Genomic DNA, 25,500 nt, shown 5'->3' on the forward strand with positions numbered 1-25,500 from the left:
GCCCTACAGTCAGACTCTCTGGCTATAGCTCCTGAAGCTCCAGCCACATGTGCACCCTCGTCACAGACCACATCCCAGCCCTCTCTACTGGAGGCTTCCTTCGCCCTCACCATAAGGAACTCTCTCCTGTCTGCTCTCCTTTTCACAACAAACTACTGTATTTCCAATCTCTTAGCTCTTGGCTTCCTATTTAGGCCACAGGGTTTTTAAACGACTTTGATTCTGAACATTATGTGTGCCACAAGCTCTCATTGCTTCTTAGGCCTTAAATAATTCTAACTGCACAGGGCCATGGTGGTGGGCTCCACATAATGGCAAAGACCCAGGGTTGTGTGAAATACTGGAAGGAAAGGGCCACCCTGGGCTGAGAGTGGGCTTCCTATTCACCCACCAAGGGCCGTGTAACTATTGGTCATGAGAATGACAACTGAGAGAGGGCCATCTACAGCCAGGGCTCTACTTCAAAGACAGAGGCTAAAGTTTACTCTAATTTCCCAGACTTTCAGAGAACAGCAGATGATCACAGGTGGCCATGTACAAACGCGAGCATGGGAACAAGTCTAATAACCTTGTGGACTCACACACCAAATTACATCTAACATTCGAAAGTACCTTATCTTTAATCAAAACAAAAGGTGTTTGGCACATCTGACTATGTTCTGGAAACCCCCCCAATCACTTTATGTATCATACGACTCCATCTTTTTTGTTCTAAACAACCTCTCTGTAAAATCTTTCCAAAAAAATAAACTATGTTTACACCCACGACAATATAATTAATGAACCTCCCAATGGTCTGAGTTGTTACAGTGCCATTTGTAAAATTTTACTGGTAGGCTGCTTTTGGAAATTAAGTACATCATGAAATTGAAATGGGAAAAATAAGTGATTAAAAATATCTAAAATTATTTCTGTTTTATAGAGGAGAAAAGATGATTAGCTTCATATGTACTCATATGTACAATATTACAAATAAAAAACTAGTGAGTATATATAAATGGTAAGTAAAGACATATATACACATGTGCATGTTACAGTCTGAAATTTTTACAGTACACAGAGCTTGCAATACTATAGAAAAATATTTTAAAACCATAAGTATAAGAATACTCCACTTTTGATAGATAAAAATGATATCAAACTAATTAGGTGAAAGTTATGAGTCAACCTACATTTAATGTACACCAAAAGCAACTTAGAAAATACCACAGCTTTTTTTTTAGTAATCTATTACTTACATCAAAGTAGGATCCTGCATGCTCTAATATCAGCTGAGTAGAATCAGGCTTATTTTTGCAATATGTGACATACATCTGAAACTTGTCTGCCTATAAACAAAAAGAAAATTAGACTAGTATCCCTTTCAAATGGCAGTAAGTCAAATTATGACAAACTTTTTATGTAAAAAGAAGCTGGATATGTAAATGAAATTCAAGCCTCCAATTTAAGAAAATTTCTAAAGAAAGACATTAAAATAAGAAACACGTCCTGTGATAGGACACACGTCCAGAAACCTCCCCTGGCCCAGCGAGTCAGGACGGAGCCCCAGCCTCTCTTCTTACAACAGAGGGTGCAGACCTGAGCATCACACTTAGCAGGGCCTGTCACCAGGACTCATAGTTACATAGGAATCCCCAAGGCCATGCAGAGGCCTGGCATATTCACTCAACGTTCTATACCAAGCCAGCACTACTGCCAATGAAAGTCAGTTCCACAGTAATAACTAGCTGGAGAACATAACTCTTTGGAGGTAAAGTCTGCTTTTCTGTCTGCAGACACCAGGAGAAAAGGATGCCATTTGAGAAGTGGACAGCGTTCCTTCTAACGTCCGTCAAAGCCACCAAACAGTAGTGACAGAACAAGCTGCTGAGGTTTCATTACCCAGGTTACAAAGCAGTGTCCCACGTCCTCCGGCAACTGCTCATATTTTTCCAGCTCTTTTAGGAATATGCTGCAGAGAGTAAAAACGGTATAATATTATTAAGGTGTCCTAAAGCATTTTACGAGTGAGATGACATGCCAGGAACGAGACCAAGCATACCATGAATTTAGGCAAAGTCTGAATTGCATCATTTTAATCAAAAGCAGTGAAAACTGTATCATTTAGGTTTTAGTTTAACAAAATGTGCAGCAAGAGCTATGAACTGGGATAAGTTACTTTGACTTTCATACAATTAATTAGTTCAGCCTTCAGATACTTTCTGGGCTTCCCTTGTAGCTCAACTGGTAAAGAATCTGCTCATGATATGGGAGGCCTGGGTTCAATCCCTGGGTTGGGAAGATCCCCTGGAGAAGGGAAAAGCTATCCACTCCCAGTATTCTAGCCTGGAGAATTGCATGCACTCTATAGTCCATAGAGTCAGACACAACTGAGGGACGTTCCCTTTCACTTTCAGATACTTTCCAGTAGAATCGTTACCCCAGCTGTTCAGAAGATGCGTGCTAAGTCACTTCTGTTGTGTCTGACTCTTTGCAACCCCCAAGACTGTAGCAGCCCAGGCTCCTCTGTCCATGGGATTCTCCGGGCAAGAATACTGGAGTGGGTTGCCATGTCCTTCTCCAGGGGATCTTCCTGATCCAGGGATCGAATCTGCTGTCTCTTATGTTTCTTGCAGTGGCAGGCGGGTTCTTTACCACTCCTGCCACCTGGGAAGCCTGATACGTTTAGTAGCAAAGGATATAGTTTCGGGGATACTCAGTTCAGAGAACCAGTCAGGTCTTCGTGTCTTTGCTGGTGGTGGGGTGGGGGGCAGAGAAGCGAGGAACACCCTGCCGGCTCTGGCCCAGCACCATCTTTCTCGGGTGATTTGGGGTGCACAGACTCCACCTAAAGATGCTGCTGCTGCCTTTTTTTTTTCTCTCCTTTTTCGACTTTTAAAATAAAATCATGCTCCTCCTCTGGCCAGTGGCAAGTGCACTTTACTTTGGTCACACTACGCATCTGTTCTGTCCTCAGTTCCTTCCTCCTTCTTATTAGGAAAGACCAAAAACATCAGCCAGCAGCCCGTGGAGGCCAGTCCTTTCTTTGAACCCTAAGAAGTAACTGACGGGGCAGCTGACGATACGGCTCGAGAGCAGCCAGTGTGCCTACGAAATGGCTTCGGCTTTCCAAATCTCATTTCTATAAAGAGTGAATTCAAATAGAAAGTCGAGTCTCTGTTAAAAACAGTCTCAAGAATGTCTGTCCTTGAAGCAAGACTGGCAGGCTTCCTTCAAATTCCAACAGGATCCCTGGAATCTATGTGTATTCGACTGGAAACTTGCATTTGTCATGGTACTTCAGCATAGTACCTAGACTTCCAGAGTCGCTAACAGGGTCCCTACAGATGAAGCCACTCACTTATTGTGAAACTCGTAGATCTCCTGCATGTTCCCGAAGATGATGAGCTCTTTGTTTACAATGCCCGGGGGGATCTCCTCCACGCCGCTGGTCATTTCCCACAGGTAGGTCTGGCCGGGAGGGAAACAGAGAGGGTTGGACAAAAGCCCTGAGCACATCTCCAAGAAACGGCTACTTCTGCTCTCCATCAATACACACCCAGAGTTAATGTCTAGCTAAAAATGTATCTTAAGAATGAAGCCTCTTACAAAACAACATGAGAAACTATTACTAAGACAAATCTCAGTTGTTATTAATATTTGAGCATACAGTCTATTCTTTTAGACTCTAAATATACTCCCAGCTTCAAATCTGGGGATTAAGCTGCTCCTCAAGGTATGAGGAACATTCGTTAAACTACGGAGCATCAGCGGCTAGTTGTAATCGGTAGGCGTGTCTCTCTGAAGCTGCTGTAAAATTCTACCGAGAGAATGTCAGCCAGGCCGTCATGTGATAAATGAAACGAGAGGATTAGCGCTGTTATCATCTCTGTAATGAGCGAAAACATGCCTGGAACTTCACAGAAGTGCAGAAACACGCAGAGAGGGCCGCCTGTGCACACTTTCAATCTCAAAAACAACAACGAAACGGGCGACCAGTTTAAGAATTCAGTAGATAAGAATAAATAGCCTTGGCCATCTCCTGTGGACCGAGGAGCCTGGCGGGCTACAGTCCATTGGGTTGCAAAGAGCTGGACATGACTGAAGTGACTGAGCACATACAAGAATAAACAGCAAGACTGTATATACCCCATCTAAACAAACAAGCAAAAAAACTTACTTACATCCATACACTCCCGGAGGTCTCTTACGTAAGCCTTTTCAGTTTGAATTAGCTCAGCCATTATGAACCTTAAAGCAGAGGAAGACAAGTAACCAGTTTAATTCACAGTCAGGACACAGGCTCATTTTAACTATTCACTTTTAGGGTTTATGAAATAATAAGGTGATTTTAAAAAGCTTTAGCCAGTGATGTGTTCTGGAAGATTAAAACAAGAATGAGTCAAAGACTAACAGTGCCCAGTCACCAGGTCAAAGAAAAAAAAACATTTTGGAAAAAATTTTGCTACGGTACCCAGTGATCAGGGTTTCTCAACTTGGCAGCGTTGATGTTTGGGGCTGGACGATGCTTTGCTGAGGGCTGGCCTGGGCACTACAGGACGCTGAGCGGCACTCCTGGTCTCTGCCCCCAAGATGCCAGTAGCGCTTCCCCCGCCCCACTAGTCGACAACCCAAATGCCTCCACATACTGCCCAATGTCCCTCTAGGGGGAACAAAGCTAGCCCCGACTGACAACCACTGGTTTAGAGCCATCTTTGGTCTCTATTAATACTCAGTAGAGTTTACTAATTGGCAACTTTGAAACTTCAGCACTTGTATTATTAATTTCTCCTCCCCAGTATTATCACTCATGACCCACTGATGACAAATGATAGCAGAGCAAGTTGTCAACCCCATGAGACAGGGGCACAGGATAAAAACAAGACACTGTTTCCAAATCAGCTGATGTGGGCGCAGTGCACCCAGTGGGCACTGCTGCTGTGAACACGAAGCACATTCAGAGCAACGAGAAGTATTCACGCCGTTTGGTTTCAGAGCACACACAGAAACAAGCGTGCTTGTCCAAGTGACATTTCCTTCACTTCCTCACTGAATCCTGGCGGGCTCTTCGAGGCTAGCTTACTCTTTCCTGCGGGCAGATTTCCGCTTTTCCTCATTAAGTTCATGGGCAGCGTCTCGGAGTTTCACCTCTGAGCCGGGGATACTGGCCGGAACAATATCCAGCTGAAGACTTTTGCTCTGTGGAATAAGGGAGGCAGTGCACCTCTGTTAATTAAATCAACAAGCAGGACACAAAGACGCAGACGGTAATTTATCCCGCTGGCACAAAGCAATTTACCGATTTGTTGGAATCTGAAGAAATCCCTAGGGCTTTCTCCAAAGAGGTCCTGTATTTCTCCATCCGCAGAGAGAAGTCTCTGTACCTCTTATCCACGGCAGTGACACATTTTTTTATTTCTGCCGCATGGGCATGCCCCTTTTCACAAAAGCCGTCGGCCAGCTGTATCAATAGCTTCACTCTCTCTTTGGTTTGCTGCGAAAGAACAACAGGAAAAGTATTGTGAAGCAAATGCGTCCAATTGCTGGCAGCCAGAAACACAGTGGCAACTGGCCTGCGACTCTCTGAGCTCTGGACAGGAAAACGACCGCTGGGGAGAGACACTCAGACTGAACCCCCGCGTCCACACCAATTCACCTCCCCGTCCCCAGACTGGCTCCCTTGGTTTGCCTCTTTCCCCAACGAACGGCATTTTCACGACCTTGAAGGAAAAGTCTGGGCTCTGGACGGTGTCTTCACCTGGCAGACGCCCAGACCCTGCAGACTGAGCAAGCAGAGACTGGCTCGGGGTGGTGTCTGTGGTCCACGACCCTCCTCCTGTGAAGGCTGCAGGTACAGGGGACAGATACCCTCTGCCTCATGCTTCTCTATTCTGCGTCCCCAGTTAGACTGAAGGCCTGTTCAGGGCAGCAGCCATCGGAGATTTTCCTGAGGCCGTGGGGCCAAGGCATCTCCCCCACCCCACAGGCACCTAACCAACCCCCTGAAGAAGCGCCATGTCACACACTCATTTCTTCTTTAATTCTCAGGAGATAACGCAGGAGGAGTCACCACCAGGGAAGCTGTCTTCACAGAGGTATTTTAAACTTGCTCCCTGTGTGAAAACTCTCTCTCCAAAATAAATGTATTTCATTTTATATACACATTTGGAGAAGGAAGTGGCAACCCACTCCAGTCTTCTTGCCTGGAGAACTCCATGGACAGAATTCCATGGTTGGCTACAGTCCACAGGGTCACAAAGAGGTGGACACGACTGAGCGACTTTCACTTTTTCACTTTTCGTGTGCACACAGGAAAGATCTTTAAGTGAAGAATAACTCTTGCTTTTTAAAGTTAAGGATAACCATAAAAGAAGCGTTCTCCGTCCGTCCCTCCTTCTCTCTCTCTCTATATATATAACATGAACTTCGCTGGTGGGTTAATGGTAAAGAACCTGCCTACTAATGCAGGAGACACAAGAGATGTAGGTTCGATCCCTGGATCAGGAAGAGCCCCTGGAGAAGGAAACGGCAACCCACTCCAGTATTCTTGTCTGGGAAATCCCATGGACAGAGGAGCCTGGCGGGCTACAGTCCATGGGGTTGCAAAGAGGCAGATATGACCAAGCATGCACACACATACATATATTTAAATACATATGCAGAAACATATATATAGACATGGCAGTAACTCAAATCTGATTTTTCAACAGATTTTTTTTGTCACATCCATTGCATTTACTATTTCACTTATTATTATCACTAGATTTATATCCTTTGTTGTTACCACTTCATTCATTATCACTGCTTCGGCTTCCTTCAACATTCCCACTGACATGTTAAATGATTCCAGTTACTCTTCTGCTATGGAACCTGCTTTTCTCAGTTAAGTCATAAAGACTTTCTGGTGAAAGCCTAACATTCAGGAAGTTGACTTTAAAAAATTCCCCAAAGGAAGAAGGTCAGGGTTCAAAACCTGGATAAACTATCTCAGTTTGTACAATAAAAGTTTTGAGCAGAATTCACTAGGCAGCTTGCAGAGCCAGTTGTCAACAGCCTTAGACTCTACATGAGTGCCCTGGGCCTCCCGTGGGCTCTCCCACAGGGTCCAACTTGCCCAGCGCCCCTCCAGGCTTGCTGGCCTTCAGTTCTGTGCACCACGGCCCCTTTGGCCTGGAAAGCTGGTTCCCTGGACAGCTCTGTGGTTCCTTCATGTCTTTGCTCAAATAAAGGCCATTCTTAACTGGCCTCCCTGACTCTTAAAATTGCAGCTCACCTCCCTGCCCCAGGCACCTTCTCCCCATCTGCTCTGCTCCACCCTGCAGCATCAGTCTCCAAGGAGGTATAATTTACTTGTTAAGATCACTTTCTCTCTCCTGGTTAGAATGTACCCAGGGACATTTGCTTGTTTTGCTCATTAATATCTGACACGCCTTCTCTGTGTCTGGTACATGGTGGACATTTATCAAATATTTATTGAGATAATAAATTACCATTAGGGCCTTTACGCAAGTATATACACCTGTAACTTTAATTGGTGCAGTAATTACTTTTAACTGGCAAGAATTATGCAATATACAAGAAAAAAAAAAAACAAACACCCACTTGAAAAGTGAACTCAAGGGACATTACTGTCTCTGTGAAAAAAAAAATCACTATTGTGAATTATATAAAACTTGTTTATTGGAGAAATTGAGCAAAACTGACAACATTCTAAAAGTTTCTGGGCCCTTCATCTTGTGTGGAAATGAACTCATGTAGAGTGAGCTCAAAGGAAAATACCTGTCAAACAAACCTTCTGACTTGTTATCAGCACGATACCTTTCTGGTTAAGACAAGCCTAATTATATACCAAGGAGGTAAGAAGTCAAAGCTTCAGACCTAGAAGCATAAATTCCAAAAGGGATTTAAATTAGAAACATTAGTAAATTTTAATATCAGAGAGAATTAACATGACTGATGCAGGATTTTTTTAAAAATCAAATTGCCTAGAGGAGGTTTTCCAACCTTCTGAAAATCATAGAAAGGTGCTTTACCACCAGGTAAGCATTCCTTACATTCCCCTGATGTCAGAATGACATCAGTGGAGGGCACTGCAAACAGCTTATCCTTCAACAATTCAGGGGCTTGGGCACTGCCTCCTGGCTCGCTTTTCACACCACTGCCCCAAAGTGGCCCACACCCTAGGCTTCACTGGGATCACGCACTACTGTAGTACTTACCTGTCGAAAGAAATCTGAGTATAAGTGGACCCACACGGTTCAAACCCTTGTTGTCTAAAGGCCAACCGTGTATCTTTAAGGGGTTAAGAAAGTGGTTTCATGTTTTAAGTGGTGGGGACATAGAAGTAAAGATAAAAAGAGACAATTTGCCTACACTAAAACAGAAAACAAAAACCACCAAGAAACCAAAGGAAGATTTTCACATATGTCGAAAATACATCACAAAACAGACTGGTTGTCTATATGTGACGCCAATAGGCTGATTCTGATTCTATGAAACTCAACGCAGACCACAAGATTTCCCAGAGGCAAAGCCTGGTAGATCTATAAATCTTCCATGTATAAACTTCATTTAAACAAAAAATGCTAATCAGAGAGTCAAAGGCTTCTTGATGAAATCAACCACAGCCTATCAAAGATGGCAACCCTCGTCCCTATGGCTGTCTTTTGTTCTTATTGTTTAACATGCGTGTATATACATTTACTTATTCATCAAGTTACTGCTGGTTTGTCCGATCAGAACATGCAATCCATGAGCTCAGCACAGGGAGTAGCTCATGGTACACAGTAGGGGCTCAATAAATAATTGTTGAAAGAATGAATGGTGTGATCAAAACTAAGTAGAATGAATCTGCAAATCCATGAACCTTTTATAATATTGTATTTTTATTTTAATTTGTACTTTTTAAATGCATTCATGTATTGTATTTGAACTGTACTTGAATTTGTATACATTCAAAGTGTATTTGAATTCACAGAATTCAAAATTCAAAGGACACAGAAGGACACAAAGTGAAAAGTCTTCTCTACATAGGCCTGTTGCCTCTATCAGCTTTGTGCGCATGATCAGATCAGATCAGTCGCTCAGTCGTGTCCGACTCTTTGCGACCCCATGAAGCGCAGCACGCCAGGCCTCCCTGTCCATCACCAACTCCCGGAGTTCACTGAGACTCACGTCCATCGAGTCAGTGATGCCATCCAGCCATCTCATCCTCTGTCGTCCCCTTCTCCTCCTGCCCCCAATCCCTCCCAGCTTTATTACATACAAACAAGTATTTGTATGTATACATGTCATTTTCTCCCTTTCATTTTTTGCATGAATGCGTATGATAAGCACTGCTGGGCACCTGGTGCCTCTAACAACTCCTGCTTCTGCTTTACCAGCAGGACACAGCAGCCTCCTTGCTTCTGTAAAGAGATTTTTATGAAAGCAGATTTTTGTTTTTAAAGTGTACAAATGTTATAATTCGAACAACTTCATCTTTAGGCATAATCAAGAGACTAGAGAAAAATAAAGGCAGACTGAACGCTTAAGCCCACAAACTCAAAAGAGCCTCATTCGTGGTGTCCTCAGGTGACCAGAAGCCCGGAAATGATGCAGATTCAATGGTCTTGGACACTGTCTGGTCAAAGAAGGTGTCTGGCACAGGAGACTGGCAATCAGGGAGCCGTGTGGGGAGAAGGTGACAAGACTGTGAAGGTCAACCTAAGGCAGCGGGTCTCAAACTTCAGCATGCATAAAAACCACCTGGGGAGATGGTTAGAGATGCTGTGTGTCAGGGCCCGCTCCCAGCGAGTCCAGGTCAGTATGTGCGGTGCCTGGTGAGGACTGAAATCTGCTTCTAAGGAAACACCCAGAGCCTGGATGCAGGTGGTGCGTGCAAAGCATTCTGAGAAACTGCTGCCTTGAGTTGCCAAGGAATCAAGGTGAGCCTTAATCAGACGGTGAGGCGAGGCTTTATTTCCATTAACCCTGAAAACGTGAGATTGCTAATTATGTAACTACTGGATTGGAAGATGTCATGTTAGAGCAAGAAGAAAGTTTCTCTATATAACAAGAGAAAAATGACTTCTTAGGAGATAGTAAGACGGAGGGGGACAGGTGAGCAAGGGCCTTACTTCAACACGAAAAACTAAATGACTTCTCCCAGCACCACAGCGAGAGTTGTCTGATGAAAAAGAAAAGTAGCCAGAAACCAAAGAAAAAAATGCTAAAAAAATAAAAAGTGCGAGTTGCTCTTTTCAAAATCCATGAGTTCCTCTTAGCAAAAAGAATTCCGTATACCCAATAGATGAAACAGCTCTGTGTATTTGGAAAATAAAAAGGTCAAATTTCACCTATGATTTTAGATGTTTATTTTTTTTACAAAATGTGAGCCAAAAATATGCCTCTTACTGCTCATTCTTCCAAAAACCACAAGCCAAGTTTGAGGAAAAGGAAAATTTAGGAATAATGGGAAAGCCCCTTTGTACAGCCTCTACTGGTGGCACAAAGCTACCACGATGCTCAGTCCTAGACGGTGGCATTCGCACCCCTGTGTGCAGGGTGCGTCCCCCAAGTTGTGCAGAACGGCTGTCTGGCTGCACATGCGGCCAGCAGAGCACAGCATTCACGGGGATTTAAGTTGAGGCAAAGAAGCAAAACTTCAATCTACTTGAGTGGTATCTTAGGCATTTTCTTTGTATCTTTATAACCGGAGGATACTCAAGAAACAAATAAAAATCATCAAATGCACACAATAACTGTATTTATTATCCAATTACTAACAAAAAATAACAATTACACAGCCAAAGCCGTGCTGGAGCTAGAGGAAGCGAAGGCAAAGACGTGATGCTTACCTGCAGAGGCAGCAAAGGCCAGCTCCCCTCAACTGAGCAGGCGGGAGCCCCCTCGGAGCACCCGTGGCCCCTCTGGGTGTAAACCCCCACTGAACACCAAGGCTACTCGCCGAGCCCCACTGGACTGTGGGCTCCTCCAGAACAGAGACCGTCGGTTCCCACAACCCAGAATCCAGAGGCCGAACGAAAAAATGAATTTACAGCTTGTGGTGGGGGCGGGGCCCGGGGGAGCAATGCCCAGGGAAGATTAACGGGAAGTCAGAAATCGCTACAGAAAGTGTGAAAAAGTACAAGTCGACATGATACAAAGTAGCTGTTGTCATCCTAAATGATTTAAAAATTCCCCATTGATATGTTCTCAAAGCCAAGTTAAGGGCCACCTGAGAAAATCAATCTTCTTACCTTACAGGTAGACTACTCTTTAACCACAATTGCTACCCAGCTTGACCACTGATTTTCTACTCTTAAATCTGAACTTATTTCCAACTTTTTCTAAAACCTTAAAATCATCCAAAACAGAGGTGCTTCTGAAAACTGTACGAAGAATGCATATTCAAAACTCTGAAAAACAAAAATACCACCAGTTGAGAAGATAAGCCTAAAAACCTCAAAAATGTTTTGTGGTTTTTAAAAAAAGGAATTAGCCCTGCAAATATGTATTTGAATTGAGAAAATATTCATGCCGATGTGTGAATTCTTACATACTTGCTTAAAAATTCATAGTCATACGTGCTGTCTATGCCATAGAGTTGTATTTAATTCTGCAGGGAAGTGAAAATGCCTCCAGTTGTATAAGCCTATGAATAGCTACTGACATAAACTGTGCCAACCATCAAACCCAGACAGCCAGGCATGATGCTACTGTATCCGGGTGCGATGCTACTGTAACAGTTTTCACTGCTTAAGACAAGGAAAGGAAACACCCACAGGACCCGCCTAAGTCAAGCTGGGAACACCAGCATTCCGTAAACATAGCAAGTACTTGGAAAATACCTTGGGAAATAAAACAGAATGAAAATAAGAGAAGAATAACGAAAAGGACCAAGAAGCAAGAAAAAATAAAGGATGTTGTAGGGCTTTCCAGAAAATCAGAGGAACAAGAGGAAACAGATAAATGTAGGCACAGGTGGGGACAGCATGAAAAGGGCTCAGAATCATCCCTGAATTAAGGTCTAACAGCCCCTCTGGCTCACCCCGTTCCTCCATTTTATAAGGCACGTCTTCAACAACATTTTTAAGACCTTATTTATACAAAATAGGCTTCCCTGGTGGCTCAGATGGTAAAGAAGTCTCCTGTGTGGGTTCAATCCCTGGGTCGGGAAGATCCCCTGGAGAAGGAAATGGCAACCCACTCCAGTATTCTTGCCTGCAGACTCCCATGGACATAGGAGCCCAGTGGCTACGGTCCATGGGTCACACAGAGTCAGACATGACTGAGCGTGCACACACATGTGGTTCGAGGTTATCTGGGCAACACCTGGCAGCCACTCAGGCCTGGGGCCGCCGCAGGCTCACCTTGGCGGTGATCTGGAAGTCCTCATGCTCCTTCAGCAGCTCCTGGGTGTGCTGGATGCTTGAGCCCGTGGACGTGTGGGTGGAGAGGTAGAACTCCCCGCTGTCGTGGATCCACTCCAGAGCCTAGACGTGGAAGGAGTGGGAGAGAGTTCAGGCCTTGGCGGTGGTGAAGCAAGGCCCGGCTTCCCAGCATCTCATTTAAACATCCGCAGGCCCGGGCTGGCCCGCCAGCTAGAAATGCTCCCTCAAAGAGAGACGAGAGTCTCAAGCGTGTAACTTCCTTCCAAAAGGAGAAGAAAAAGTTGACATTCTGGAAAAATGGGATCGTGTCACTTGGGCATCCACAAGGCCTAACAAGTTCAAGTGTTTCTTACGACCTTGGGCCTAAAGGACCGTAAACGTGCAGTGAACATCATTCCTCAGGAGTACTGACACAGCGTGCATGAGGTCGGAGACCTGGAACTGCTGAACACTGACATTCACATCAAGGGACTTGAGAACCTTCCTGGGGAGTTCTAACTAATAAAAAAAAAGAAAGAAAGAAAAGAAAGCAGGAGCAAAGGCCCAACTTTCAAACGTGCAGCTTGAGGCCTTTCTCCCTGTTCCCGCCTTCAGTGGGCCCTCAGGCAGCACCCACTTGGCTTTTGGGGGCTCCCACAGAGGAGCCTCCTCATTACGTGTAAGATGCTCTGGGCCAGGCTGAAGGAAGCCGAGGCTCAACCTCCTGGATGGAGGAGAGAGAGATGATCCCCCCTGGGGAGAGGGGGGCTGGCCAGGCTCAGGCTGCAAGAGAAGGATACAGTCTAACTCCTACTCACTCCTTCATGTTTTTAGATGGAAGCAGTTTTTCCCCTTCTTCCCCTTCTACGGGCCTACATCGCAAATGAAATCAAACTTGCTTAAACATACGCATCTAAAAAAGGAACACTATAGAAAAAACATATAAAAGCAAAAATGCTTTCATATCGGCCCTCATAATCTCTGGGTCCAGTGTGATTTGCTGGTCTAGCAACAGAAACATCACTGTCTCTATTAACACTTATTTTTGGAAAAAAAAAAAAAAAAAAAGCCACAACCCAGAAGACTTGCTGTGCACCATGCTCGCTGAGAATTTACTTTTGTTTTGCCGGAGTGAGGCTATTCCACCTTGAAAGCAATGCTGACACTGAATCAAGGCAGAAACCATGGAGGTCAGTTCCCTCAAAGGTCCCTAGCGGTTCTGCTCACAGAGGGAGGGGTGCCTGAGTGTCTACCACGTAGGCAGGTGCTGAGGGGGGCGGTCGGGATGGGAGAGGCCAGGGCCCTGTCCTTGTGACCTGGAGGGACTCCCGGGCTGAGAAGGGATGGGCTGGGAGGGAAGGGCCCTGGGCAGGGGGAGGCTGGAGGGGGACGCGGGGAACCTTGGGGGTCACAGGGCCTGGGTCTTTGGCCTGGAAGTGAATGGGGTTGCTGTATGGAAAAGGGGTTGGCAAGGAAGCAACACAGGTTAGCAAACTGGCCCAGAGGTGTAGACAGGACACGGCTGGGCTGGTTCCCGAGCCGGCTCAGACGGGGAGAGGGGAGGGCAGAGGAACCCGATGAAGGGGTGGGGACGGGAAGATGAGGGGAAGGCAGGAATCAGGGAAAACACGGGGGGGCATGGCACGTGGGGAGCCTCAGGTCCACTTCGGCTTTGGTTAAGGCCACAGTGGAGACAGGCCAGGAGGGAGGTGGGGTCTCGAAATCTGGACACCAGAAACGGGAGGCCAGGGCTGGGAGATCCCGACAGTGCGCGATAAGGAGAGGGGAAAAAGAAACAAGAACGAGCCCTGAACTGAACGCCAGCTTGCAGGGGTGGAGATAAGGGAGGGAGAAGCAGCTCGGAACCCCGAGGGGCGCAGAGCAGAGCCTGGGTCGCCGGCCACAGGCCCACCTGGAACCCCAGGGCCTCGTCCCGAACCCTCGAGCCCGCCGGGGCCACCAAGACCAGCGTGTCCCACACACTCGGTATTTCCTGCACGTGTGCTGTTACCGTGCAGACCAGAGCCCAGCCCAACTGGGCCGCAGGGCTGACGGTCATCCTCTGTCACAGCAAAAACTGAATCATCTTAAATTTTCGGCAAATGAGCTGACTTTAGGAAACAGCGGCAGCATGTTCCATTATTACTCTTTGTCAAGGGAAATACTTTGTCAAGAGAACAACTTTGTTCTCTGTCACTGAATGACTCCTTGTCTTTCAACAGAGAGATAAGAAAGATGTGTGAGAGAAGATGATGAAACCATCTCTAATTAGAAATCAAATCAGGCCCCTGTCAATTTGAAATATGGTTGGATTCTCTTTTTAAAAATGTTAAGAAAGTGGACTTTAAACACTAAAAAATACTACTCCTCGCCGCCCCTGCTGGGCATTACGATCACTGCATCCTGGAGAGTCAGTCAAGATGAGGGAGAGGGCGCCAGGTTCAGGGACCCTGAAACCTGCTCCCGCCCTGGGATGCCAAGCAGTTCTGGGCAGCAGGCCCCACAGCGAGACTGACATCTACCAGATTAAACAGAGTCTGTTCCCCAAGAGGGAAACCTGTGCGGAGAAAAACAACCTTTCTGTGACTGTATGCCTACTCTGGGTCAGGCCCACATCAAGTTTCCAGGAGGATGGGGCAGATGGTGCAGGTCTGGCGCGGTCCCCGGGGACCAGGAGCTCTGGGGAGGCCCCGGGGACTGAGACGGCTCACGGGGTTCCGAGAAAGCCCGGTCCCCTCCCTGCCCCCGACCCTCCAGACTCTGCGCTAACAGTTTACGGATTCTTATGCAACTGTTAAGGCCAAAGAGAAGTGACGGGAATCTTCCTGTTTGAGTTACAATCAGACAGACTTTACCCTAAAACGACCTCCACCACTGATCATCGGGGCTGAAGGCCTTGATTCCCAAAATGACTTCTGAGGGGTGGGGGCGATATGGCAAACGCACCCTCTCGATGTCTCTGCCTTAGCCAAAGGCACGGCAGAGTTTTTCAACTCTACTGAATTCTGAGAAATACTGCCACAGTTCTTAACTTTAGCTCCATTTATCTGAAGAGCACAATTTGTATCTTGAAAATGTAGACACAGCGATGTAAAAAGCTACCCCTGTATTATTTTCCAGTGACTGAAATCATGATGGTGACTGCTGGGCAGAGCCGAATGGCACGCTTGTTGAGGCCAAAATCACCGAGGGACGCACGTGCGTGAGGCCGTGGGGTTGTCCTGCAACGAACTTAAGTGAAAGGCACGGCAATGGTGTCCGCTCACGAGGGCGGACACGCCCCCCACCGCGGGGTCAGCAGCTGCCCAGCTGACGGCGGCGGCCTGAGCGCGGGGAGCCGGCCGGGGCACTGACCTGCTTGGCGCTTCGTTCGAAGACCACGAACTGCTGGCACTGGTCCAGCCGCCGCTTCCTCATGGTCCAGTAGTGCAGCACCCTGTTCTCCCGCTGGAAGAGCTCGTTCAAGATATCTGAGAGAGAGCAGAGAGCCCCCGGCGGGGCCCGCGGTGGTCAGCACGCCCGGGAAGGACACGCATTTCTGTTTAGAAAGGTTTTAATGCAAGTGCCACGGCAGATCATCAGATACTGAGCCACGCTGCCTGCCCGCCCGGTCGTCTTCACACGCCTGTACAGACCGCCCCAGCCCACTCTTAAGACTGAGGTCACTGGACACTGAGCCAGCCTCTAACCCCTCAGGTCGGCAGGGTCAGTGGGGTAGCGACTGCGCCCCTTGTTGGGGAAATCTGAAGATGCCTGGGAAAACACCATTATTAGGTATTTTGTGCGAGACCGTGATAACATTCCCGCAGAAGGAACTTCAGCGGGCCTCCAATTAAAATTAATAAATTAATTTACAAAAAAAAAAGATGCCAGTCAAAATGGTGGCACAATAGAAGAAAATGATGGGTGTTAAAAACAAAACCAAAACCAAACTCTCAGGAGAGGAAAGAACGTGAAGTTGAGAAGCACGAAGCCAGAAAGGAAAACGTAAGACAACAATCTGATTATATGAGAATTAAAATTGTCATGATCAAATAAAACAGTACACATGTAAAAATATTACACCAATTAAGAGCCCAGAAAAACCACTGGGAACATATGAGACATGGATCTAATTTACTGACTGCTACTGCTGCTGCTAAGTCGCTTCAGTCGTGTCTGACTCTGCGACCTCATAAACGGCAGCCCACCAGGCTCCCCTGTCCCTGGGATTCTCCAGGCAAGAACACTGGAGTGGGTTGCCATTTCCTTCTCCAATGCATGAAAGTGAAAAGTGAAAGTGAAGTCGCTCAGTCGTGCCCAACTCTTAGCGACCCCATGGACTGCAGCCCACCAGGCTTCTCTGTCCATGGGATTTTCCAGGCAAGAGTACTGGAGTGGGGTGCCATTGCCTTCTCCGAATTTACTGACTAGTGAATGGGAAAAATGTGAATAACCTGTTGGCAAAACGAGCAAAGCATACAAACATGAAGGTTGTGATTTTATGAAATGGTATGTGGCCAGTGAAAAGTATGGACACACATTTCATCTCACTCAAGCAAAGGGATCAGTTTCTGCCATCTTCCTGGGCTGGAGGGACGGAGGAAACCTGCGTATGTGTATTACTGAGGCAGGGAAATGGAGTACAGACCCAGCAGATGGTAACTGAGTGACAGGTAATGACAGCGAGGTGTGCACACCCTTCAACCAGGAATTGATCTTTCAGATACGTTGCTGACACAAGCTCCCAACACGACCTGTACAGATGCACACGCACCGAGATGCTCTTGCAAAAACTGGCAGCAACATAGGAGAACGTCAATTAGGGGTCATGTTAAATCAATTACGGAATCAGTACAATGCTGGACAAGAAAAACAACAGACCAGACCTCTAAATTCTGATATAGAGTAAGATTATTACTAAGTGAAAGAAGAAAATTGCAGGGGAATATGGTCCCATTGTGATTAAAAAAAAAAAAAAACCACCACAAAAACTAAAAAGCCAGATGGATGAGTTGAAGCTAAGCATGTTTATATCCGCACGTCCACCTACACACACAGAAGGATGCACAAAGGTCCTCACAGAGGTTACCACAGGCAAAGGAGTTAGGTATTTATGAAGTCTGTACGCTTTAAAAATCCTTTACAGTGAGTCTGTTTTTACTCAAGAAGTTAATAAACAGATTAAAAAAAAAAAAAAACTTTAGAGAAAGATTCCCCAACTGGAATTGCAAATCAAATAAGTGATACCTAGAATATAACTTTATTGGAAAACAACTTTTCCACGAACATTTACCAAGTTCTTCATTGCTGAGTGCTGTGAGAAGCAGGAGCCTGCGAGTCGCACGTACCCGCAGCTTGGTGGTTGGTATTGCTATGGTCTCTTTGCTTGAAAAAGTGAACTAGCTTAGTGAAACTAATTAGGACTGAAACTTGAAGCCTGTCAAAAAATTAACCTACCACTTAAAATGAAATGGCTCTAAGTCTTTTCTAGTCTATTATTTCTGTAGCCTCTGTCTGAGGCAGTGCTGAGGCTCGGGTGAGGATGGAAGCTGATAGAACAATGCCCGAGTATCGATAGTTTTAAACAACTCCCATTTCCTGAGGACCCATTTCCATGTCATTCCAATTCAACTTGTAGAAACAATTACGATTAAGTTGAAAGTGATATATCACTTGGATGCATTTTTATTGCAAAATAGTCAATCAGAATTCTATGGCTTTTATTAGTAGCCTTAACTTCCACTTGTCTCAACCCTACCTACAGTCTAGTATAATTGCTCCCAGGTCATTTTCGATGCATTTCTGAATGTGTGTATATGGTTTTTACAGATTTTTAAACTCAAAGGATACCCATCTACATAACTTTCTTTTGCAATTTGCTTTTATTAATAATGCTTTAAGTATATAAAACTGGTAACACAGTGTAGCAATGAAACGGGTTTATCATTTCTGTGATTTAAACTTTTAAAAATAATTGGCCTATAGATAATTCTGGTTTTCATTTTTTCCCTGATTCATATTTTCACTCACTTTGAATAAAACAGTCAATGTTAATAAATATCTTGAACATGTTGCATTTTCTCCCTCAACTTGACTCAATAAATTATAAACCTATGTTTATTAAATATTTTATTACTGAAGTAAGATAACTTATGATTAACTTTAATGGTATTAAAAAGACATTTATAATGAGCCCCTCGTGGACATTTAATTTCCAAGTATGTGGGGTTTTTACAGTATCTTTGATATTAATTCCTCATTTTGACATTAGTTTCTCATTTACACGCTTTCTTCTCTGCAATCACCCTCTGTGATTTTTCAGTCTCCTAACTTTATTGAGGCTTTCAATGGCTAAGTCAAAGATCTCTCTTGGTAAATGTCACATTGCTCTTGAAAAAATGGGTTCTTTTCATATATCTTTTGATACTGATTTCTAACATAATTCCACAGGGATAAGAGAACAGACCCTGTATGACTTCAATACCTTTAGACCATGAAATTCTTGCACATTGTTTTATGTCCCTGCATATGTTCCAGTGTCTCCTTGTTTATAGTCTATGAGAACTTGAATAGAATTTGTATCTTACTGTTGTGTGAAAACTGTATAAATCTTAATTGTGTTGAACTGGTGCAGAGTGCTTTTCAGGTCTACTATATCCTCTATTGCTCTGTATTTTCATTCTACAAATTTTTGAGAGTTTGATACTGTAACCCCAACTAAAAGTCTTAACTATCTACTTAAAAATTGTAATATATAGTGGAACTATATGTAACTTAGTTCTGTGTCTTTCAAGTCTCCTGTAAGTGTGATATCATACTTTCATAACTGAAAAAAAAAATAAAAACACCAAAAACAATTTTTAAAGATGAAACGCAGCCCTGGAGAAGATGCCCGAGCACGCGCTGTCGGCTGCCCTGCCAGCCGAGCCCTGGCGCACTCACTTTTCACTTGCTGCTCGGGGGCCTTGATGTGCGTCACCATGCCTGGCATGTTCACACTGTTCCTGTGCAGGTACTTCAGGAAGACGTCCGCGTTCCTCCTGGCAAGCGTGCAAGCCTAAGCAACAAAGCAGAGCAACGTGTTCACAGGGTTCACACAGACATGTCTTCGGTGTATACGACTGATGGGAGCATGGAGCTCTATCACACATCTAAAGCGTCCATCTGGTCAATTTGCAGTCTGAAGAATACATAGGCTGAATCCCATTGCAATTAAAAAAAACAACAACTCAGTCTTGGCGCCCTTGCTCCAATGAAGCCAGCGGCTATGTTGAGAGCCGCCCTGTGGCGAGGTCCAGGGGGCCAGGGTCTGAAGGTGACCACTGGGCCGCAGCCAGAGGGGAAGTGAAGCCTTTCTTCCCAGTTTAGCCTTGAGGTGACTGCATCCCTGGCCAATACCTTGATCGCAGCCCTGGGAGAAACTCTAAGTTGGAGGGCTGGGCTAAACCGTGCTGGGAATTCTGCAGAGGGCAGACAGTATGTATTTTCAGATCTCGAGTCATGCAGTCTCCGTGTCTCTGCTGTACCTACTCAACCTGCCCACTGTAGCTGAAGGCAGCCACGGATGACACTTAAATCAATGGGAGTAAATGCACTTAGCCGTCAGGTCTTAGCCTGTAACCCTTTGGTTTAAGCCACTGAACTGCACAGTGGTTTGTTATACGGTTTTACTGCTGTAACAGACAACCAATAGCACGTGTTTAGAAGTCAAATAAGTAATTTCATTAATGTATTAGAGTTTCATTTAACAGAAGACAGATAAATATAAATCAAAATGGTTCAGGGGGATTAAAGGGATTGAAATCCCTTAACTATACTAGAAAGGGAAATATCTTGCCCATCGCTTAGCCCAGATCTGGAGTCAATCTTTTCCTCAAGGAGCTCCATGTCCTTCTTGTAAGTGAACGGTACTAAGAGCCCACAGCCTGGGCACGAGGGACACTCATCATCAGTGGGCAGGGCACTGTTCCTAGGCCTTTTCAGGGGCTGCGGTATCTTTATTTTTAATGAGAAAAATACACCATGAGCCTCTACTGATCAGATTGAAATAAGCTGTCATGACAAACAGCAAGATAGCCATGAAGACTGCTAGGGTCATGTCAAAAGGACATCCGAGCCAGCCTGACTGGAAGGGGCTGTCACCAGCAGGACAAGTTTAGGATATGAAAAGACATACACCTGATTTCAATGAGTGCCTGAAACACACCAAATGTTAAAATCCATGATGCTACAAGAACACATTGATCATAGGCAGAGGTTGCCAGGGAAACAGCTCATTATTCTGAAAATCATCAACAGAGGGAAACGGTCACGCATAAATCCCACATTATTTGGCCAAACTCTATTCTAGCGTAACCAAATAACTGAGGAGGAAATAATTCCATCTAACCAAGACAGAAGGAGCGATAAGACTACCGCCCTGGTGCAGCTCTAATGAAGGGATACCACCACTGGCAGCTAAACCCAGCGGATTAAAGGCTGATGGGGAAGCGCACGAGGGAGGCTACGGGCTCACCATGTCTGGGGCACTGATAAAGCCTCAGATCACAGAGACAGCAGGAGGAGACGGTGTGTGTCCTGAGGCAATGCCGTGGGAAATACACAGCATCAGCCATGAGGCGCCCTAAGCATGCCCCACACATGCACCATGAGGCGCCCTAAGCATGCCCCACACATTCACTCAAACCGGAACCTGATCGAGGCCCTCAATCCAGCCAAGGGAAACGGAGAGAATCCAGGATGGTGCTAAGTGACCCACAGGATGCAATCATCAGAACTGGGATGAGGGAAACTCCGCAGTATGAATAATTCATTTCTTTACTTAATAAATGCTAATTGAAAAAGGGAGGATAGGTTTAGACTAAGATTTAAGAGACATACCAATCAAATCAATGCGTGGGCCTTGTCTGGATTTTAATTAAGACCAGGTATAGAAACAAATTCATGGGACAACTGGAGAAATTTGAACACTGCTGGATTTTACATAAAATAAGTTATTACTTTTTCAGATCCGATAATGGTATTGTGGTTACAGAATGGTTTCAGAGGGATTCCCTAGCGGCTCAGATGGTAAAGAATCTGCTGGCAATGCAGGAGACCTGGGTTCAATCCCTGGGTCAGGAAAATCCCCTGGAGGAGGAAATGGCCACCCACTCCAGTATTCTTGCCTGGAGAATCCCATGGACAGAGAAGCCTGGCGGACTACAGTCCATGGGGTCACAAAAGAGCCGGACACGACTGAGTGACTAACACTTTCATACCTTCAATGGTTTTAGAAAGGAAGAATTTAAATGCTTAGAGACACACAGAAGTACTTATAAATGAACTGGCATAATACCTAGAATTTAAAATTACCCAGGAAAGATGGGCATATGCCCACATGTTGGTAATTACTGAATCTGGGTGAGCAGTACACAGGGGTTCATTATCCATTCTCTCAATTTTTGTACACATTTTTAAACTTCTACAATAAAATGTTTAACAATGTCCAGCACGTCAAAGACATAATCCTAGATGAAGGAAAGAATCTGACCCGGTCTGTGTTGATTTTTGTTTGTAAACTTAAACAGCAGCAACAAGCAGGGTGGGGGGCTTTCAGGTTCTATTTGAACAGTTGTAACTGAAGATCCCAGGAAGCTCCGTTTTCCCACCTTGATTTGCTTAAAAGAAAACCTCTGTGGGAGAAGCTCGTAACAGGTCAGACACTAGGTTTAAGAGTTTTCCAAGAGTTACAATTTGTTCTCTCAGACCAAACAATAACTCTAATAACTCTGTCAGCTCAGAGGATCACCTTCAAAATGAAACAGAAACAGAAATGATTAAATGTGACCGGATATGGTGTCGGCAAGGTCAGGATGCTGGAGCCACGAGGAAAACCAAACTCCTTCAAGCAACAATGGCCAGTAAACACCAAACCTATTTTCAACACGTCTGAGTGGCCACCAGCAGAACCCAGGAGGTCGTTTTCACAAGTGGAAGAATGCAAGGTGGAAAACTATTACAAGTTAATGTAGCTAAACCTTTCAACCCCATTTTAAAATTAACTGTTGTGAAGCACACCAGTGACTCATGTGTGACTATAACAAGGCAGCCTTGAAAAGTGACTTATTTAAACCTTCTCAGAGTTAAGACTTCCAGCTGGGCCTGAATGGGATTAAATTTCTCTTGCAGGAAACATTTCCTGAATAAGTATTAGTAACTGGTCCTGTGACCCCCAGGTGTTCCTGCACTGTGCCCACTCTATACCGGGCTCACACATGTTCCGAGATGGTCTTTGTTCCTAAAAAGGCTGAATTTCCAAAGGAAGATTATTTTGAGCTCTAAGTGCTTTTGTTTCAGCACATCAATTTCTGCTTGTCAGTTCAGAATCACTTGGTATTGGGACTGCTACCCATTCTTTATACACACAGATTTCTGTCTAGCTCTTTCTCTGTGAAAAGTAGGAGAGTGTAAATCACAACTGAAAAAAGACCAAGATCTCTGATCAGTTAACTTGTTGCTGATGCAAAAGTGAAAGGCGATAGTCACTCAGTCACGTCTGACTCTTCGTGACCCCAGGGACTGTAGCCCGCCAGATTCCTCTGTCCATGGGATTCTCCAGGCAAGAATACTGGTGTGGGTAGCCATTCCCTTCTCCAGGTGATCTTCCCGACCCAGGGATCGAACCCAAGTCTCCTACATCGCAGGCGGATTTCTTACCGTATAAGCCACCAGGGTAGCAGGGTCACCCCATCACTCCCTACACTGCAGGCGTGCGGGGATGAAGGCTTCCAGGCACTCCCCAGGCTCAGGTGGACCCTCCTGGGCCTACAAACCCCGTGAGCAAGGGACCAGCACCCCGAAGGCCGACTCCGTACCTTCAGGAATGCTTCCTTCTGTTCGAGGTGCTTGCTGATCATGGGGGTGACGTGGTCCGTCTCAGAGTTGGGGCCCAGCTTGTCGGCCCCTCCGCACCAGTCCTCTTCCCTCTTGTACTCCTGCTCCAGGCTCTCCAGGACGCTGCAGACCTGAGGCGGGACAGGGGTGGGGCTCAGTGGGGCCTCCCGGCAGGGGGCGGAAGGGGCGGCCGGTCCTGGCCCGAGTACCGAGGTCATCGCTGGACGTGGGGATGCACACGGACTTTTCAGAACAAGGACAGACGAAAGGGGATTTTCCTGTCTCAATCTGCCCTGCTTCAGGACGTATATTTAAATAAGAGGGAAAGGGATGTCTCTTCTCAAATCCTTTCCAACCTGTTATTCCTTGATACCTAAGGAATAATAATCCTAATAAGCAAGAATAATCCTAAATCTATGGGGCTGCTCTTCTCTGCTACGCTGGGACTTGACTGGTCCGGGAATGCCTGGCCAGGCAGGGACTGAGTCGCCCGAGGGAGCCGGGCCCGGGGGATGCGTGGGCAGGGGCCCCCACCTGCTCTGAGGTCTTGTAGAAGGCCACGGACGCGTTCACCAGCTTCAGCCGGTCTTCCATCTTGAGCATGAGCTGCTGCCAGTGTGAGGCGACCTTCTCGGCGCAGTCCCGGATCATGTCCATGTCGTAGTGATTGGCCTGCAGCATGGCCTCGGCCTTCTGCTGGACCTGCAGGGCGCTCTGGTGTGTCTTCTAAGGGGGAGGGGAGAGAGGGAGGCTCTTCAGTTGGGGGGTCACGCCACACTCACACACGGGGAAGGCTGCGGCTTCTTCAGGTCTGCTTGCTTTCATGGAAACAACAACTCCAGTTAACACGATTTCATTAGGACACTCGGAAAAACACGGCCGGCAGGTTAGTGAAAGGAGTCCTTATGCCGACCCACAACTGTTTGTGTTTGCCCAGTGAAGGATGAAATAAATGCCTTAGGAATTTTCCAGCATGGGTCTCGGCTGCAGGGTTTTCAACTTTTCAGAAATAGTAGGAAAAACCCTTAGCGGCCAATATTCTAAAAAAAAAAAAAAGCTGCTGAAATGTTCCGAGTGTATTGTGCCTATTGATCCTTCTCATAAGAGCAGCCAGAGGCAAATGAACGAGTGGAGCAAAAGGTGGCCTAAGTGAACGTTCTTTATTTCACTTGGACCTTATACTTGGGACAAGTCAGGTTTTCAAGAACTATTGATTTAAAAAAAAAAGAGAGAGAGACACAGTTAAAAAAAAAGCCAAGAATGAACCAACTGTGCTCTCTGGAGGTCCGTGCCAGACAACGGATCTATGAAAATCCATTGGATCTATGAAAATAACCCACCCCCAGCACACGCCCTGCTCTGTCAAGACTGGTTACACAGCAGTGGGCTGTGCCTCTGAGACCAGCAAAATGGATGGAACCTCAGCGAAGACCCCAGCTTGGGCGCCCTGGTGCCAAGGTGTTCCTGCCAGGGGCCTGCCAGCCACAGGACAGCAGGGGGTCGGCAAGAGGCACCCTTCAGCCTCCAGGACCCTTGTGGTGAGGTCACACTGGCGGCATGGGCACATCCAGCACTTGCTGGACTACCTGCTCCTGTGATACGCTACCTGCAGGTTTGTAGGCATGGCTGTCTTGGGGCCCAGGGTCGGGGCCGCAGGACGGGGCCTAGCGGGCTGGCCCTGAGGCCGGAGGGGCCGGGCTCCGAGGGCTCCAGGGTCCCTACCTCGATGGCGTGCTGGAACTGCTCGTGCTCCCTCTGCAGCTGCTCCGCCTCCTGCAGCGAGCTGGCCGCGATGAGCCCGGCGTTCAGCATGGACTCTCCATTGCGGATCCAGCCCAGCACCTAGAACACAACACAGGGGACTCCCAGCAGCGGCCCCTCCCGGGGCGTCAGGGCACGGTGCAGCGGTGACACGGCCCGAGGGCTGAGCGGTCAAGCGGCTCCTGTTGGCCACGGAGCACTGACTTCCTTGTAACCCTACCGGCAACTGCCTGCTTCCCTTCCGTGCGATCTGAGCGTTAAGTGCTGCATTTTGAAATTAATTCTGGGGCCTCCCTGGTGGCTCAGGGGTAAAGAATCTGCCTACCAGTGTAGGAGACACACAGGTTCCTTCCCTGGTCCGGGAAGATCCCACAAGCCTTGGAGCAACTAAGCCCGTGCACCGCAATGACTGAGCCTGTGCTCTAGAGCCTGGGGGCGGCAACCACTGAGGCCAGCGCGCCCAACAGCCTGTGCTCCACGAGACAAGCCACTGCAATAAGAAGCCTGCACACCGCAGCTAGAGAGTAGCCTCCACTCGCCACAACTTGAG

General features: G+C 46.3%; 1 protein-coding gene across 6 annotated transcripts in view; it reads right to left on the reverse strand.

The window, feature by feature from the left end:
- The window catches only part of TRIO (trio Rho guanine nucleotide exchange factor), a 362,510-nt gene that overhangs the window by 115,809 nt on the left and 221,201 nt on the right, over nt 1–25,500 (reverse strand). For all 6 annotated transcript variants that reach the window (XM_061393858.1, XM_061393857.1, XM_061393860.1 and 3 more), the window contains 12 exons: nt 24,912–25,031; nt 23,724–23,915; nt 23,171–23,320; nt 19,257–19,371; nt 15,687–15,802; nt 12,333–12,455; nt 5,279–5,473; nt 5,063–5,178; nt 4,164–4,230; nt 3,341–3,450; nt 1,882–1,951; nt 1,239–1,328 (listed from right to left, as the gene is read on the reverse strand). In XM_061393858.1, the coding sequence (XP_061249842.1) occupies nt 1,239–1,328; nt 1,882–1,951; nt 3,341–3,450; nt 4,164–4,230; nt 5,063–5,178; nt 5,279–5,473; nt 12,333–12,455; nt 15,687–15,802; nt 19,257–19,371; nt 23,171–23,320; nt 23,724–23,915; nt 24,912–25,031 (1,464 nt within the window). The remainder of the gene's footprint in view (nt 1–1,238; nt 1,329–1,881; nt 1,952–3,340; nt 3,451–4,163; nt 4,231–5,062; nt 5,179–5,278; nt 5,474–12,332; nt 12,456–15,686; nt 15,803–19,256; nt 19,372–23,170; nt 23,321–23,723; nt 23,916–24,911; nt 25,032–25,500) is intronic.

The sequence above is a fragment of the Bos javanicus genome, chromosome 20 (genome assembly GCF_032452875.1).
Source record: "Bos javanicus breed banteng chromosome 20, ARS-OSU_banteng_1.0, whole genome shotgun sequence".
NCBI classification, from domain to species: domain Eukaryota; kingdom Metazoa; phylum Chordata; class Mammalia; order Artiodactyla; family Bovidae; genus Bos; species Bos javanicus.